The following is a 17666-nucleotide window of genomic DNA, read 5'->3' on the forward strand; positions in this document are numbered from 1 at the left end:
TGCACACCTTACGGTGTGTGTGTGTGTGTGTGTGTGTGTGTGTGTGTGTGTGTGTGTGTGTGTGTGTGTGTGTGTGTGTGTGTGTGTGTGTGTGTGTGTGTGTGTGTGTGTGTGCGTGTGTGTGTGCGTGTGTGTGCATGTGTGCGCATGCGTGTGTGTGTATACTTTCTGCTTGTGTGTGCGTTCCCCTCCTGGACTATAAAGTCACTCCAGTAAAATAGCTCTCCCTTGTCTTATCTTGATTGGCTGGGACAAGGCCGGGCGGAGAAAAGGGGAGGCAGACTGATGGGTGAGGATCCACAGACGCTTTCAGTCGCATTCAGGACATCAGAGAGGACAGACAACAGAACCCTTGAGAATGATCCTGAGACGAAGACAACTTAACCAAACACACAGCGACAGGAAGACGAGCCAAAGACAACTTTACCAAATAGTAAGAAGACAATGATGACTTTGCTAATCCCCGTCAACTAGGTGAGGGACAAAGGACAAGTTAACTAATGCTTGTGAACTAGGACAGAGGACAACTTTATAAAATACTAAAACTAGTAGAGATGCCGGAGGAAACTTTATCAAACTGATCACAACTTAAAAAGGAGTGTCTCAGTTTAAAGCCTCAATGAGATGGGGAACATTGCTCCAAAATAATACACAACTAGAATAAGTGCCTGGATATCTTTACTAAACACCTGTACACCAAGAGAAGAACACAATTTATTCCCAAAACATTAGTTACAGGAGGAATTTACCTTTAGAATATCAACCCACGCCTAAAAGAAGTGAAACAACAATCCTAAGAAGAAGCGGGCTCCATCTCTACCAGGCAACTATAAAAATGTACCTAAACCAATCACAAATCATCTTTACCCGAAAAACCCTTGAGGCGAGCCTACATTGAAGAGAGAAGACACTGCCTTTCAAAAAAATCAGCTCAGAAGCCAAACACTGAGAGCAGCCTACACCGTGAGTAAGTCAGCTTAACCAAGCACATAAAACGTTCACAAGTCTCAAATCATCTTTACCTGGAAAACCACATTGGTGAAAGGACTGGACACTTTAGAGAAGAGGCTTGTCCATGCGTTGGTTCCGTGTGGTGTGGATGCTGAGAGGTAAGACAAGGATGAGTGTGAAGGGAACATCGATGGCAGGCGGGTCGATGAGGTGCCATCCAGCTTATATGTAAACAAAGTGCCATACCCATGCTACGACCAGCCTGGCACAGAGGGGGGTGGGCCCTGGGGAGTACCACACTCTCTCCTTTACTCCTACTGCTCTTCTCCAGTCTGCAGGTAAGATGGTGAGCCGCGCGCACACACACACACATTAATATTAAGATCACTTTATTTGTCAGCACAAAGTCCAACCAAAATCTGCTTTATCCCAACGCCCCCGAAAGACACACATACAGGTTAAGTGACTTGCTCAAGGTACAACGGCATCTAGGACTTGATAAAAGCAACCCTCCGGTTGCCAGCTGACTTCCCACCAGATATTTTCCTGTCAGACTCAGGACTCAAACTGGCCGGCAACTCTCCGGTTGCTGGCTCCTCTCTCTAATCCGCTTGGGTACCTGCGGCCATATGCACACACATACACACACAAGCAGGGCACACACATGTGCATGTACTAATCTGAATTCAATTTCTCCAGAATATTGATTCCAAACCAGTTTGGAGCCATTTCCTTTACAACTTTTCCTACTTGTTTCCTGTCAGGAGTGCCAGTAAAAACTAAAAACGTTTATTTGTTTTAATTTTTTTGTTGAGCATTTATTTGAACACCTATAGTACATATATAATATTCAGTAAAATATGAAAAAACAAATACTCTGTTAAAAAAAGTGAATTGAAGTAATCTCACAAATATTCCAACCTCACAACCGAGAAACATAATTTGCTCCAGATTCCAGTTCTCCTTTATCTGATTGAGAGGATGAGTTGCTACCGTTGAACTGTTAAACCATAATCTATCTCACTGACACAGTGAGCCCTGAATTTATGGTATGAAATCTCTATTTTTTTTTAAGCGACTGGGATATGCATGAACTTTGGAGTTGCTTAGCAACATGGCTATATGATAATGTACTGGGTTGCATGGCATGGCACACATATGGCCGTGCATATCACTCCAGACATAAATATTATCACAAAATCTGCTGCAAAATGTACCAGAAGAGCCAAAAACGGACATACAGTATACAGCACATAAAATACACCGACACATTTCCAAAGTATCATTCTATCTTTGTAACTCCTAAAACTCGATACCTTCAGTATTACCTTGTGTACTTACTGTAAATACATATCTTTACTCAATAGTAGCTACATACTATATGATAAACATGATCTCAGTAGAGATCTCTCTGATTTTATTCCCAGGCCCTCAATGAAATCAGCACTCTCTCCAAATATGTAACTGAGTTAAGCTCAGAATCCCTTAAGTGTCTCAGTGGATTTTAAAGTGTTTTCTCTTAAAGTAGAGGAGAGCCCCTGTACCTTCTTTTCACCCCAGATAGAAGTGAGAGATCTGACAGACAGACAGACAGACAGACACACACACACACACACTCCTCTGTGATAGCTGCTGTCCAGAAATCCTGATGACAAGAGACAGAAGGGGTTAATTGAAGCGGTAGAAAGTCAGGGCGCTCCTAGGATAGGACAGATCTCATTGGAACAGGTGGTGGTGGAGGGGGAATAGAATGGACAGGCACAGGGAGGTTACACATTTCAGATAGATATACAGTATGTATCCCCATTGGAGTGTGAAGGCAAGGCATGAAATGTTGGTCAGAGAAAGAGTACCACATAGAAATAGAATCCATTGGATTATATATCTATGGTACTGCACCCCACCTGTGGAATAACAGAATCGAAATGGGAAAACCTTGATTCTCTGTTTACTTTACAAAAAGAAGAGAAGGGTTGGTCTGTCACTAGAATAATTGAATTTATGATGTTTTGTCAATGTTTTATTTGTATAGAACATTGCCAAATAATGTGGTAAGATATTTTAAAGTATCTGCCCAGTTACCTTTCAAAGTTAATATTCTGCTAACTCATATCCAAATAAGGTTGTTGATACTCGTATTTGTGGCCAAATAATAAATTGGAGAAAAAAACATTTCAAAAACCCCACCTCAAACTTGTATCTCAAACAGACCATTTAAAAAATGCTTGCTATTTCCTCATAGAGCATAACGTAATCTTGAGCTGGCCAATCAGCAGTCTACTTGCGTTAATCTTTCGACTGGTATACGCCCACACCATTAACCATTTTGTTGTTGGGATAGGCTCACACAATTGCAACACAGAAAAGCTGCTTTTTAACATTCTTCATTAAAAAGATTTGTAAGAAAAATGAGAAAATAAGTCATATTTCATAGAAATCTGGAAACACTGGGCAGTCACTTTACATTTTGGACCAAGATCATGATTAGGCATAAGAACACATAAGAACCCTAAGAACCCAAATCTGATTTTCTTTATACTTCAGAAATTCCACACAGTTTTACATGTGACCAAAATCAGATTTGCGCATTCGCATTGATGTAGCCTCTGAAGTAGCAAACAGATGTAATGCTCATTTCCCATCACTGCTACTGTAATGTTGGGGTGGTTGTCATGGTAAAAACAGGGCATGCGCAATAGTGTGTAATAATGATGCATTCATAGCCAAATGGGAAGGTGGTATTTACCACATACAACTGGGAAAAATCCACTTGAATGCCCCTCGTAATTACTAGTTGGAAACTCGTCTATCATCCCTGAGCTCCGACTTGTCCCACATGCTGAGCTCTGACATCACCTACTAAGGAAATTACCTCGATAACAGCATTTTCTGCAGTTAGATGTAAAAACTAAACATTATTTATAAAATCTCTTCTGTTTTTTGAACGCTATAATTGGTTTACAATCATGATGTCTGTACTTACAGCTTGTTGGCCATTAGCCAATCAGCGTTTCTCAACGAGTTCAAAGCACATGAATGGATCCAACTGGTATTTACAAATTCACAACTGTTAATGACCACCTTCCCACTTGGTTATGAATGCAGCATCAAACTACTTAAGAGCAAAAAAATCTCATCTGAGCGTCCAGACAGAGGTTGCATATGGAGGATCGGGTTTGTATCAGGATTCAGATTACACAGGAAGCCTAATTCTGATCTTTTGCCCAATCATTGGATAAAAAATCAGAATTGCGCTGCCTGTGTAAACGCAACCATATGGATGGAGGTGGTACTGTATGAACTGGAAGTCAAAAGATTAGATTCCCTGTAGTTATGTTTGATGTTTACACATTAGGGAAAGACCAGATAGATATCAGATATGCAAATAATTGTCCAAAGATCATAATTGGGCTGCCTGTGTAAACGCAGCCTAACTGAGTTACTGCTGGTCAAATCTCCCATTTTGATTTCTCTTCTCAGAGTAAATGAAACAGGTGCATTTACTTCTATTAGTTTAGACCACATGACATTAGGGTCTCGATTCAATCTGTATCGCCGAAGTTCAACGCTATAGCACGATTAAAAATTTAAGACAATGTTCCTGCGTCTGCGGAGACTGCATTCAAGGTTAGCCTTGCATATGTCGGCTCAATCGTAAATGACCTTTACATTTCAATTGTACTACAGTGCTGAACTTCGGCAAAACGGATTGAATTGAGCCCTAGGCTTGTGAAATTGCCTACACAGACGCCTAACAAAGATGGAGGCTGGGTAGTTAGATAGCTCAACAGGAATTCTACTCAAATACTGCCATCTTGTGGACTCTCACTAAAACCACATTCCCCTCAGTCTTCTTGGCACCTTGTTGGGGGTGGTAAAAATGTATAGTTTATCATAAAATATTCCTCTCTTTATAACTGTCTTATTTCACATGTGATTGATTTTATTTTATTAGGATCCCCCATTAACTGACGCCACGAAGATGGAACTTGAAGAGTTGATCTCTAAACGGAATGAATATAGGGAGAACTGCACCAGGATTTTAGCAGAAAGCATCTTCTCAGAAACTGGTGAGCAGTTTGTTTTTGGCAATGGCCAGTTCCATGTATCATTGTGCCATTCTTCCACTACAATGTGTATTGTCATTTAATTGCAGCCAGATTGTCAGGGCAGCAATTGATCTATATGGAAATCCATTTTCCGTGAATTAAGCAATAGAACTTTATTATTGATGTACTTTTCTGTTTGTCTCTTACTCTTTACTTGTTTGTCCTGTCAGGAATCTACTGTAACGGGATGGTTGACGTGTTTGTGTGTTGGCCCCACTCAGCCCCCGGTAACGTGTCAGTGCCCTGCCCTTCCTACCTTCCCTGGATTACAAAGGGTGAGTCTGGAGGCTTCATTCAGGCTAAATCAATCCATCAAATGCCATTTGGATTCAGAACTAACCATTCTACCGAAACAGCCAACTGTTATTTTTTGGAGTGCATTAAACATTAACTGGACATAGGTGGTGAAGTCAGTCTGTTTGGATCTTAAAAAGACCTTTGATACTGTGAATCATGAGGTCCTCCTATCCAAACTATCCTCCCTTAATGTGTCCACTGAAGTCATTAGTTGGATGTATTCCTATCTGACAAACAGAAGTCAATGGGTTTGTTTTGGGGGACACTTCGGGGTCCTACAAGGGTCAATATTAGGCCCCCTTCTGTTTACCCTCTATATAAATGATCTCCCACTTGTTTGCCCACAAGTTAACATGCAGATGTATGGGGACGATACAGTTCTGTATGTGCACTCAAAAATAGACAACTAGTTGTTAACAAGTTAACTGAAGCTATGGTACATGTTTCTAAATGTATGACTAATTCTTGCCTGCATTTAAAGATTGTTTCTATGTACTTCTCTAAGAAATCCATTGATTCTTCCCAACAAGCTGTTCTTATTAATGAGGAGCGTCTAAAAGTTGTGTCTAATTTCAGGTATCTCAGCGTAATTTTGGACTCCAACTTGACATTTAAAAAACATGTGAAGACGGTGCTTAACACAGTCAAGTTTGGATTATCCAACTTTAGGTTTATAAAACTATATATGCATGCTATATTCTTCTCACATTTGAGATATTGCCTCACATGCTGGTCACAGGCAGGAGCTACTATTCTGAAAGCAATTGAATCACTTGATAACAAACCAAACAGTTACCACCATTGTCATATAATTTACATACATCATTTATTTAGTCTGTATAGCTTTAAGCAGTATGTAGATGCAATCCTTGTCTTTAAGATCCTGAATGGTCTTGTCTCTCGGCATATCATGTTCAAGGAAAGCACCTCCAGGATAACAGGGCAGTAAACTAGAGGGGATTGCGTTGTCCCTTTTCGACACTTACATGCCCAGGGACTACAGGTGCAAATGAGCTTTTGGCTAACCCCGGCACATTTACATAGATGTTTCATTATTGTAATATTGATGTTAATTTATGTGCATTGTCCCGTATGAATAAATAAATATCACACCTATCCATGCATTCTATATCTATAAAGTCATGTGATGGCACAACACCATAACATTTCATATAGTACCACACAAAATTAGAAGCACAGTTAAACGTGCCTTCCAACATGGTTGGAACATGAGCAAATCTCTCCATAACCGATCTAGTCATTCCTCTTCTCTTCCTGACCCAGATGACTCCAGGAGAGTGTACATGGAGTGTCTGTCCAATGGGTCCTGGCGACTCCAGGAGAATTCTACGGATGTCTGGCGAGAGAAGACAGAATGTGATGACCAAGACTTCTTTAAACCCGAGGTGAGGAAAAGGCTGTGAGAGGAAACAAAGTGGAGACTCGCCTTGCATTTGGAAAAGGCCTTGCAACTGAAACGTCAACAATAAATCATACCCCAGTTGTATTTTATTAGGGATCCCCGTTAGCTGCTGCCAAGGTAGCAGCTACTCTTTCTGGGTTGCAAACAAATGAAGACACTTTTTTACACATAAAACAAAATATAAAACAGTGCATCATGTAACACTGTCACACCACCACATATCCACAACACAACATGTATGATACCACTATACAACAATATTACAATGTAAGTGTGTGTAGACTGCATGTGCCAGCACCTGTGTGCGTATGCGTGTGTCGGTACCTGTGTGTGTGTCTCTTCACAGTCCCTACTGTTCCATAAGGTGTATTTCTTTCTGTTTTTAAATCTGAATCTACTGTTTGCATCAGTTACCTGATATGGAATAGAGTTCCATGTAGTCATGGCTCTATGTAGTACTGTGCACCTCCCATAGTCTGTTCTGTACTTGGGGATTGTGAAGAGACCTCTGGTGGTCTTGTGGGGTATGCATGGGTGTCCGAGCTGTGTGCTAGTTGTTTAAACAGACAGCTCGGTGCATTCAGCTTTTCAACACCTCTTACAAAAACAAGTAGTGATGAAGTCAATCTCTCCTCCACTTTAAGCCATGAGAGATTGCCATGCATATCATTAATGTTAGCTCTCTATGTACAGCCACACTGCCCTGTTCTGAGCCAATTGCAATTTAACTTAGTCCCTCTATGTGGCACCTGACCACACAACTGAACAGTAGTCTAGGTGCAACAAATCTAGGGCCTGTAGGAGGGATAGTTGTAAATCATGCAGCCCCTTGTGTCACGAACGCAGATTTTAGAGAAACAACAAATGTCGGTACATATAAGTGTCTAACATCGGCTGAAAGCTTAAATTCTTGTTAATATAACTGCATAGTCCAACTTACAGTAGCTATTACTGGGAAAAAAAGGCCATGCTATTGCTTGAGTAGAGCTCCTAACAACAAAACACTTTTTTCACTGCAATAGGTTTGATAAATTCACCTCTGAAGGTGAAATGTGTACTTACATTATGAAATCTTGCTCTGATTTATCATCCAAAGGGTCCCAGAGATAACATAGTGTTGTGTTGTTAGATAAAAATCATTTTTCATATCCTAAAAAGGTCCATATGGCATCCACGATCAATTTTGTATTTCCACTCGTTCAATTTATCTTTATCTTGGCCAGGTCGCAGTTGCAAATGAGAACTTGTTCTCAACTAGCCTACCTGGTTAAATAAAGGTGAAATAAAAGAAAAAGAAAAAGAAAGGAATCTTTGAAAATCTAACCCTAAACATTGTTTAAACCAGTCAAATCACGTTCGTATGTAATTCCTCAGAGATCCTAGAACGTAACCAGACTTCACTATATCATTAAGGGTGTAGTATATCCTATAGGACACCAAATTTGGTCAGAGAGCGACGCCTTCATGGCACGCCGATGACGCTGGCGGTCTTCACTTGATCGACTCTAACTTTGTCAAATAAGCACCAAACAAAGCTAGCTAGATAGCCAATGAGCTGGGCTTTATTGGAGTATCCGGAAACCCCGTATCTGTCGCAAAATGTAGCTGTTAACCTTGTGCGACAGCCAGCCTTTTCCTTTTGGACAAAAATTATAAGAATATGGAGAGTTATGAAGTTATGAAAACTGGTTATTTGCAAATGTTTAACTTATAATATGGCTACTAATACTGGAAAAACTAAATCAAAGTCCAAGTATACAGATTTGATGATATTCTTGCAGGAAAATGTAATATGAATGCAAACGTCTCCTTCATGATTTGCCCAAATGTACCTGGGTAACTTCACACTAAATGTCATGTAGTTTGCTCATACTTCAATTTATTGAAAAAAAGCGGGCTATCCCTAAGAAGTTTTTAACTACTGTTGTATCAACATGTTTTGACGCTGAAAGTTTATAATCCAGGGTTTTTCCAAGCTGTTTAGTCACATCAACTTGCTCAAATTCCACATAATTCATTACAATATTTAGTTGTGGTTTAGGGTTTAGTGAATGATTTGTCTCAAATACAATGCTTTTAGTTTTTGAAATATTTAGGACTAATAGGCTGACCACACTGCTCGCGTCGCGTCAACGAGCGTCTGCGTTGCCACGGGCTAAAATAGAACCCCTTTATATTTCTGACACAGATCGCAAGTCCTGCCTCTCCCATCTCCTCATTGGTTTATAGAAGCGGGTACCTATGTGCCATTGGTTATACCCACGTGGGTGATTGAAAGACAAACTGTGTTGCCTGTCGGTGTAGTAATACTATGAAAGTTTAGAAGCCAATCACCACATAAGTTCAAAGATGAAAAAGCCTGGAAAGAGGAGAGATGACTAGAAACGATTCGGTTGACTGTTTAATATGTGGATTAATTGTCGGAGTAGAGAACCTTGTACATTTCAGGTAAAATAACAACTCAATGTTTATATCACAGGACAAATTATCTAGCAACAGCAAGCTAGCTAAATTGTTTTGATATTTTAACCTGTGTGTCGTGATCGCGTTTGGTGTGGGGGGACAAAATAAATGTATGCACGATGGCGCACGATGGCGCTCACGCCCAGCCGGTTTTGCTGTCATTTCTGTCACTGTAGTAGCTGATGTGTATAGTGTTGAGTCATCTGCATACATAGACACCCTGGCTTTACTCGAAGCCAGTGGCATATCGTTAGTAAAGATTGAAAAAAGTAGGGGGCCTAAACAGCTGCCCTGGGGAATTCCTGGTTCAACCTGGATTATGTTGGAGAGGCTTCCATTAAAGAACACCCTCTGTGTTCTGTTAGACTGGTAACTCTTTATCCACAATATAGCAGGGAGTGTAAAGCCATAACAAATATGTTTTTCCAGCAGCAGACTAAGATCTATAATGTCAAAAGCCGCACTGAAGTCTAACAAAACAACATTTACAATCCTTTTATCATCAATTTCTCTCAGCCAATCATCAGTTATTTGAGTAAGTACTGTGCTTGTTGAATATCCTTAAATATAACTGTACAGAAAGTCTGTTGCCAATTTGTTTACAACAAAATAGCATTTTATCTGGTCAAACTGGTCAAACAGGTATCTGGTCATTTTTTCCAAAAGTTTACTCAGGGTTGGTAACAGGCTGATTGGTTGACTTTTTCAGCCAGTAAAGGGGGCTTTACTATTCTTGGGTAGCGGAATTACTTTTGCTTCCCTCAAGGCCTGAGGGAACACACTTTCTAGTAGACTTAGATTGAAGATATGCAAATAGCAGAGGCAATATTGCCCTCTATTATCCTCAGTAATTTTCCATCAAAGTTGTCAGACCCCGGTGGCTTGTCAGTGTAGATAGACAACAATCATTTTTTCGCTTCTTACACACTCACTTTACTTAATTCAAAATTACAGTGCTTGTCTTTCATAATTTGATCAGTTATACTTGGATGTGTAGTGTCAGCGTTTGTTGCTGGCATGTCATGCTTAAGTTTGCTAATTTTGCCAATGAAAAAATCATTAAAGTAGTTGGCAATATCAGTGGGTTTTGTGATGAATGAGTCATCTGATTCAATGAATGATGGAGCCGAGTTTGCCTTTTTGCCCATAAATTAATTTAAGGTGCTCCAAAGTTTTTACTATCATTCTCTATATAATGGATCTTTGTTTCATGGTCTAGTTTCTTCTTTATATCCAGTTTAGTCACATGATTTCTCAATTTGCAGTATATTTGCCAATCTGTTGTGCAGCCAGACTTATTTGACATTCCTTTTGCCTCATCCCTCTATACCATACAATTTTTCAATTCCTCATCAATCCACAGGGTTTTAACAGTTGTTGCAGTCATTTTCTTAATGGGTGCATGCTTATTAGTAACTGGGATAAGCAATTTCATAAATGTGTCAAGTGCAGCTTCTGTTTGCTCCTCAAAACACCAGGGACCAACAAATATTCTTTACATCAACAATATAGAAATCACTACAAAACATATTGTATGACCTCTTATAAATTATACTAGGCCCATGCTTTGGAACTTTGGTTTTCCTAGATATGGCTACAGTATTGTGATCACTACATCCTATGGATTTAGACACTGCTTTAAAGCAAATTTCTGCAGCATTAGTAAAGATGTGATCAATATATGTTGATGATTTCATTTCTGTGCTTATTTGTAACCCTGATAGGTTGACTGATAACCCGATACAGGTTGCAAGCACAAGTTACAGTTAGAAGATTTCTCTTGAGTGGACAGCCTGATGAAAGCCAGTCAATATTTAAATCACCCAGAAAATATACCTCTCTGTTTATATCACATACATTACGGGTCAAAAGTTTTAGAACACCTACTTATTCAAGGGATTCTCTTTATTTGGACTATTTTATACATTGTAGAATAATAGTGAAGATATCAAAACTATGAAATAACACATATGGAATCATGTAGTAACCAAGAAAGTGTTAAACAAATCAAATTATATTTTTTATTTGAGATTCTTCAAATAACCACACTTTGCCTTGATGACAGCTATGCACACTCTTGGCATTCTCTCAACCAGCTTCGCCTGGAATGCTTTTCCAACCGTCTTGAAGGAATTCCCACATATGCTGAGCACTTGTTGGCTGCTTTTCCTTCACTCTGCGGTCCGACTCATCCCAAACCATCTCAATTTGGTTGAGGTCGGGGGATTGCGGAGGCCAGGCAGCACTCCATCACTCTCCTTCTTGGTAAAATAGCCTGGAAGTGTGTTGGGTCATTGTCCTGTTGAAAAACAAATGATAGTCCCACTAAGCCCAAACCAGATGGAATGACATAATGTTGCAGATTGCTGTGGTAGCCATGCTGGTTAAGTGTGCCTTGAATTCTAAATAAATCACAGACAGTGTCACCAGCAAAGCACCCCCACACCCCCATAAAGACACGGTGGTTGGAACCAAAATTCTCCAATTTGGATTCCAGACCATAGGACAAATTTCCACTGGTCTAATGTCCATTGCTTGTGTTTCTTGGCCCAAGCAAGTCTCTTCTTTTTATTGGTGTCCTTTAGTAGTGGTTTCTTTGCAGCAATTCGACCATGAAGGCCTGATTCACACAGTCTCCTCTGAACAGTTGATGTTGAGATGTATCTGTTACTTGAACTCTGTGAATCATTTATTTGGGCTTCAATTTCTGAGGCTGGTAAGTCTTGAACTTATCCTCTGCAGCGGAGGTAACTCAGGGTCTTCCTTTCCTGTGGCGGTCCTCATGAGAGCCAGTTTCATCACAGCGCTTGATGGTTTTTGAAACTGCACTTGAATAAACTTTCAAAGTTCTTGACATTTTCCAGATTGACTGACCTTCATGTCTTAAAGTAATGATGGACTGACCTACATGTCTTAAAGTAATGATGGACTGACCTTCATGTCTTAAAGTAATGATGGACTGACCTACATGTCTTAAAGTAATGATGGACTGACCTTCATGTCTTAAAGTAATGATGGACTGACCTTCATGTCTTAAAGTAATGATGGACTGCCCTTCATGTCTTAAAGTAATGATGGACTGACCTTCATGTCTTAAAGTAATGATGGACTGACCTTCATGTCTTAAAGTAATGATGGACTGACCTTCATGTCTTAAAGTAATGATGGACTGACCTTCATGTCTTAAAGTAATGATGGACTGACCTTCATGTCTTAAAGTAATGATGGACTGACCTACATGTCTTAAAGTAATGATGGACTGACCTTCATGTCTTAAAGTAATGATGGACTGACCTTCATGTCTTAAAGTAATGATGGACTGACCTTCATGTCTTAAAGTAATGATGGACTGACCTACATGTCTTAAAGTAATGATGGACTGACCTTCATGTCTTAAAGTAATGATGGACTGACCTTCATGTCTTAAAGTAATGATGGACTGACCTTCATGTCTTAAAGTACTGATGGACTGTCATTTCTCTTTGCTTATTTGAGCTGTTCTTGCCATAATATGGACTTGGTCTTTTACCAAATAGGGCTATCTTCTGTATACCACCCCTACCTTGTCACAACACAACTGATTGGCTCAAACGCATTAAGAAGGAAAGAAATTCCACAAATGAACTTTTAAGACAGCACACCTGTTGATTGAAATGCATTCCAGGTGACTACCTCATGAAGCTGGTCGAGAGAATGCCAAGATTGTTTAAAGCTGTCATCAAGGCAAAGTGTGGCTATTTGAAGAATCTCAAATAGAAAATATAGCTTGATTTGTTGAACACTTTTTTGTTTACTACATGATTCCATGTGTTATTTCATAGTTTTGACGTTTTCATTATTATTCTACAATGTAGAAAATAGTACAAAAAAAAGAAAAGCCCTTGAATGAGTAGGTGTTCTAAAACATTTGACCGGTTGTGTACATTATCAACCATTTAACACGTTATCCAGAAACTGACTGTTAGCACTTGGTGGTATATAGTGGCTTCCCACCAGAATGGGCTTTAGGTGAGGCAGACAGATGAACCTGTAGCCATATTACTTCAACAGTATTTAACATGAGATCCTCTCTAAGCTTTACAGGAATGTGGTTCTGAATAGTGTATAAACGGCAACACAGATCTTTTGGCATTTCTGTCTTTTCAGTAGATGTTATAACCATGTACTGCTTTCATTGTATCATCAAAGTGAATTTCTAAGTGAATTTCAGAGGTAAAGGTCAATTGCCTATTTTTCACTTATTTTTTTTCCATGTCTGTGTCTTTCAGGAGGATGAGTGGTTTCGCCATGCAGCCCTTAGGGTCATCTCCATCGTCGGCTACTCTCTGTCTCTCTCCTCCCTCTCTCTGGCCACTCTGCTCATGGGCATTCTCAGGTTAGTGTCAAGGGGCCAGAGCGCAGGGGTCAGAGGGTTAGGCACATGTTAATGATGATCATGATGAATTCTACTATCGTAGGGCGATGACACAACTGCAAAGCAATGACATACTCCTTAGTCATGGCATTCATTCAATGTCATTAATTGATAATGAAATATAAAACAGATACCAGGGGAAGCAGAATAACAAGATTACAGATTATGTTATCGATCACTATAAACCACAATGGATTGCCTATGTACTGAGCATTCATCTTAGTCGCATAATCACAAAATCAATTTCCACACTAAATAGTCAGTGGTGGGTTTGAGTCAATGCCAACCTCCGTCTCTTCCAGGAAGCTCCACTGTACGAGGAACTACATCCACATGAATCTGTTTGTGTCCTTCATGTTGAGAGCCATGGCCGTCTGCATAAAGGAGATCGTGTTACATGTCATGTACACCAAGCTACCCAGTGACGACCAAGGGTGGAACTCATACTCCAACTCAGTGGTACTCACGTCCTGTAGAGTTTGTTCAAAAATAAATCTATAAAAACATTACATTTTCAACGATGCTGGCCTTCAGGATACGTATTCCTTATGATAGAAGAAATCCTGGGCACCCAGAACCAAATCTCAGGTGTTACGTTAACGTCTGTCACAAGAGACTACGATGTAAAGTACATTTATTCAACAAGGACAAGGCAATGTAATATATCATATTTCATCCAATATCTCCTCTTCCTGTAGACAACGGTGGTATGTAAGGCCTCCCGGGTGTCCATGGAGTATTTTGTAGCCTGTAACTACTTCTGGCTCCTAGTAGAAGCAATCTTCCTCCAGACCCTCCTCTTCACCGATGTCCTCACCAAGAGACGGCTACTCAAGAGATACATGCTCATTGGCTGGGGTATGGTTCTAAATGTTTATAAGATACATGTTAATTGGCTGAGGTATGGCGCTAATGTTTAAGAGACACATTCTGATTGGTTGGTGTGTAAGTAAGGCTCTAATGTTTGAAAGGCACATGTTCATTGGATAGGGTAAGGCTCTAATGAAGATTGACAACTCATGGCAACAAAATACTTTTGCTCTTGCAAAAAGGTACTCCATTCGTGTTTGTGGTGCCATGGACAGTGAGCAAAGTTTTATATGAAAATAAAGGGTAAGTATTTTGGGAGAATTAACACCACTCATTTCAAGACTTCTGGTCATATTTCTGTCTGTTTGCATAAAGTAACCAATCAGTACTGATTTGTGTAAATACCCAATAGTCTATGATACAAGCTGATGCTGTAGGCCCAAATCTCGCTTGAATCTCTCCTGTCCTAAGGTGCTGGAACAATGAGAATAGATGGATCTGGTGGATAATAAGGGGACCCATCACTTTATCTGTGTTGGTGAGTAGCAACCTACAATATACAACCTATCGCAACCTCCTGTATCACCACTCAAATAATGCTCCACTGATATCTAAGAACGTGACACAACGATAAATCGTCTATCAAACCATATGACTCCACAGTGTAAGCCAAAAGTGCACAAGACTGACACACTGGGGGCATCAGCTCTTGTGAGATTTCCTGGGATTCTTCACTGATTTCACACCGATTTTGGGATGTCTAAGATCAATAGTTGAGACCATGTGACATAGACGTCAGCCAGAGCAGTGGGTGTCAGAAGCAGTCACAAGCATGTCATATAGGGCAGAATGGTTAGGGTGCACTGATCCCAATAAGATCGGGTTTTTCCTCTTAAAGACACAGTTTACTTTTTACACACCAGCCTAAAAACATAAGCATCTCCTACTGTTTTACAGAATAAATATATACTTGATTTGTGTTGCAGGTAATTTTCTACATATTCATCAAAATACTAATGTTGCTCCTCTCAAAGTTAAAGGCAGACCAAGTGAAATTCACAGACTACAGATACAGGTAGAGTACGGTCACTCTAAAGGTTTACTCTGATCTTTGACAGTAGTAGCCAGCACCGTCGAGCAACTATTTATTTGAACCCCAGTACAGTCTGAATGCCAAAACTCCTTTCCTTTTCTCTGTTAGCTTGGCCAGGGCTACGATAGTCCTGATCCCTCTACTGGGGATCCACGAGGTAGTTTTCACTATACTGATAGACGAGAGTGTGGAGGGAAGCAGCCGCTATGCCAGGAACTTCATTAACCTCACTCTTAGCTCCTTCCAGGTAAGAGCTGATAACAAAATGGCCACCTTCCACAAGACCATAACAAATGTTTAATTGTTCCTGTTGAGTAAAGAAAGGAAAACATCCTGATCCCATTAAGAACTGCATTTAGAGGAAAATAATTTGTCTTGATAATAAATGCAAATGGCCCGGTAGAGTTTGCTACCTTGAATACAATCCTTATGTGTCATACCTCTCTCTCAGGGATTCTTGGTTTCTGTGCTGTACTGCTTCGCCAACGTAGAGGTAACTATCCACAAACTAGATGTTCAATTTACTGTAGCCTAAGTGTTAGCTTAACAAATCGTTCTAATCGTAATATAAAATAATAAATAAATACAAATAAAAACACAAACAAAAATCTGTTATCTCCAGGTCCAGACAGAGCTGAAAAAGCGATGGCAGCTCTTCCTGTTCACAAACCACTTCCAGGTTACGCCCTGCATCGACTTCCGGGGCGAGCCCCTCAAACATATGTGGAAGTGCTCTAGAGGCCGACGTCCCCATGGCTCCCAGCAGAGCGAATCATACGAGGAGGGGGGTGGGCCTGCCACACACTCCCACTTGCTGCAGGTGGCCTTGCAGGGGCAAGGAGGGCGACGAGAGGTGGAAGGAGGGGAGGTGGCAGGGTGGCGAGATAGGGAGAGAGACACAGGAGGATTGGAGTTCCACACCAGGAAGAGCCTGTCAAGTAGCGATGGAGAGATGACGCTGGGAGAGACCATGGAGGAGATACTGGAGGAGAGCGAGTTCTAACCTCCTCCATCTTGTGGACACTCCCTGTCCTGGTTGGTTAGGTTACTTTGTAAATATAATCTGTTACAGTTACCTGTCCAAAATTGTAGTCAGTAATGTAACTTTTGGATTACCCAAACTCAGTAACACAATCTGAATACTTTCAGTACTTTTGGATTACTTTCCCCAGAAGAGGCGTTAGAAGAAGACAAAAAGGATCCATCAAACACATTTGGTGTGTCATCATAGTGGCCTCTGATTTGTGGTCAGCCACACTCAGGTGGAACGAACTTGCCCCTTTTTTCAATACTGAATTGATTGTCATTGAGAAAACCGAAACAAACATATTTTCTGAATTTAAAAGTAATTCAAGAAGTAGTCATCTAGTTTCTCAAAAGTATCTGTAATCTGATTACAATATTTTAGCTGTTTTTTTGTAATCAGTTACTCCCAAACCCTGCTACCTCCCTTTCCGGACTGTTATGAATTGTTACGGTGCCTTGTTTCCTGACAGATGGGGAGAATCTCAATTGCATACTCCTTGCGTCTTCTCTCCTCGCCTCCTTCTCAAAACCCATTTGAGGAGAGGGTCAAAGGGGAGAACCCTGGTTTTCTCATCCAATTGGGTTTGAGAAGGAGGCGAGGAGCGAGGACGTGATACTGGTCCTTGCTTGGATAGACAATGAGATTGGTGTTGTATCTTTGTACAGATTCTTTGTATGGTACCTTTGTGTATCGTTTTGTTTACGTGGATGTGAGTAATGTTCCACTATAAAAAAAAAAGTGAGTTTTATGAAAAATCATAATACATACACTGAGTGTACAAAACATGCTCTTTCCATGACAGACTGACCAGGTGAATCCAGATGAAAGCTATGATCCCTTATTGATGCCACTTGTTAAATCCACTTCAATCAGCTTAGATGAAGACAGGTTAAAGAAGGATTTTTAAACAATGACACAACTGAGACATGGATTGTGTATGTGTGCCAGTCAGAGGGTGAATGGGCACGGCAAAATATTTCGGCGCCTTAGAACGGTGTGTGGTAGTAGGAGCCAGGCGCACCGGTTTGTGTCTAGAACTGCAATGCTGCTTGGTGTTTCACTCTCAACAGTGTGTATCA

The 17666-nt window shown here is 40.4% G+C and overlaps 1 protein-coding gene across 1 annotated transcript; it reads left to right on the forward strand.

The window, feature by feature from the left end:
- The first annotated feature begins 225 nt into the window (after nt 1-225).
- Nucleotides 226-17343, forward strand: LOC110498885 (glucagon-like peptide 2 receptor). The gene is made up of 13 exons (XM_021575563.2): nt 226-1289; nt 4907-5021; nt 5231-5335; nt 6642-6763; nt 13512-13618; nt 13960-14116; nt 14356-14515; nt 14710-14770; nt 14939-15005; nt 15454-15542; nt 15669-15807; nt 16012-16053; nt 16183-17343. The coding sequence occupies exons 1-13, from the start codon at nt 1200-1202 to the stop codon at nt 16561-16563; spliced, it is 1635 nt and encodes a 544-aa protein (XP_021431238.2). The 5' UTR covers nt 226-1199; the 3' UTR covers nt 16564-17343.
- The last annotated feature ends 323 nt before the right edge of the window (nt 17344-17666 follow it).

This window comes from Oncorhynchus mykiss, chromosome 20, assembly GCF_013265735.2.
Source record: "Oncorhynchus mykiss isolate Arlee chromosome 20, USDA_OmykA_1.1, whole genome shotgun sequence".
Taxonomy (NCBI): Eukaryota; Metazoa; Chordata; class Actinopteri; order Salmoniformes; family Salmonidae; genus Oncorhynchus; species Oncorhynchus mykiss.

What these genes read in the sequence shown, in the direction of transcription:
- LOC110498885 (XM_021575563.2), top strand. Translation starts at nt 1,200, where the DNA reads ATGCTACGACCAGCCTGGCACAGAGGGGGGTGGGCCCTGGGGAGTACC. An exon ending in ACTCATACTCCAACTCAGTG is followed by an intron (nt 14,117 to 14,355) that starts GTACTCACGTCC and finishes CTCTTCCTGTAG; the next exon opens with ACAACGGTGGTATGTAAGGC. An exon ending in CCATCACTTTATCTGTGTTG is followed by an intron (nt 15,006 to 15,453) that starts GTGAGTAGCAAC and finishes TTTGTGTTGCAG; the next exon opens with GTAATTTTCTACATATTCAT.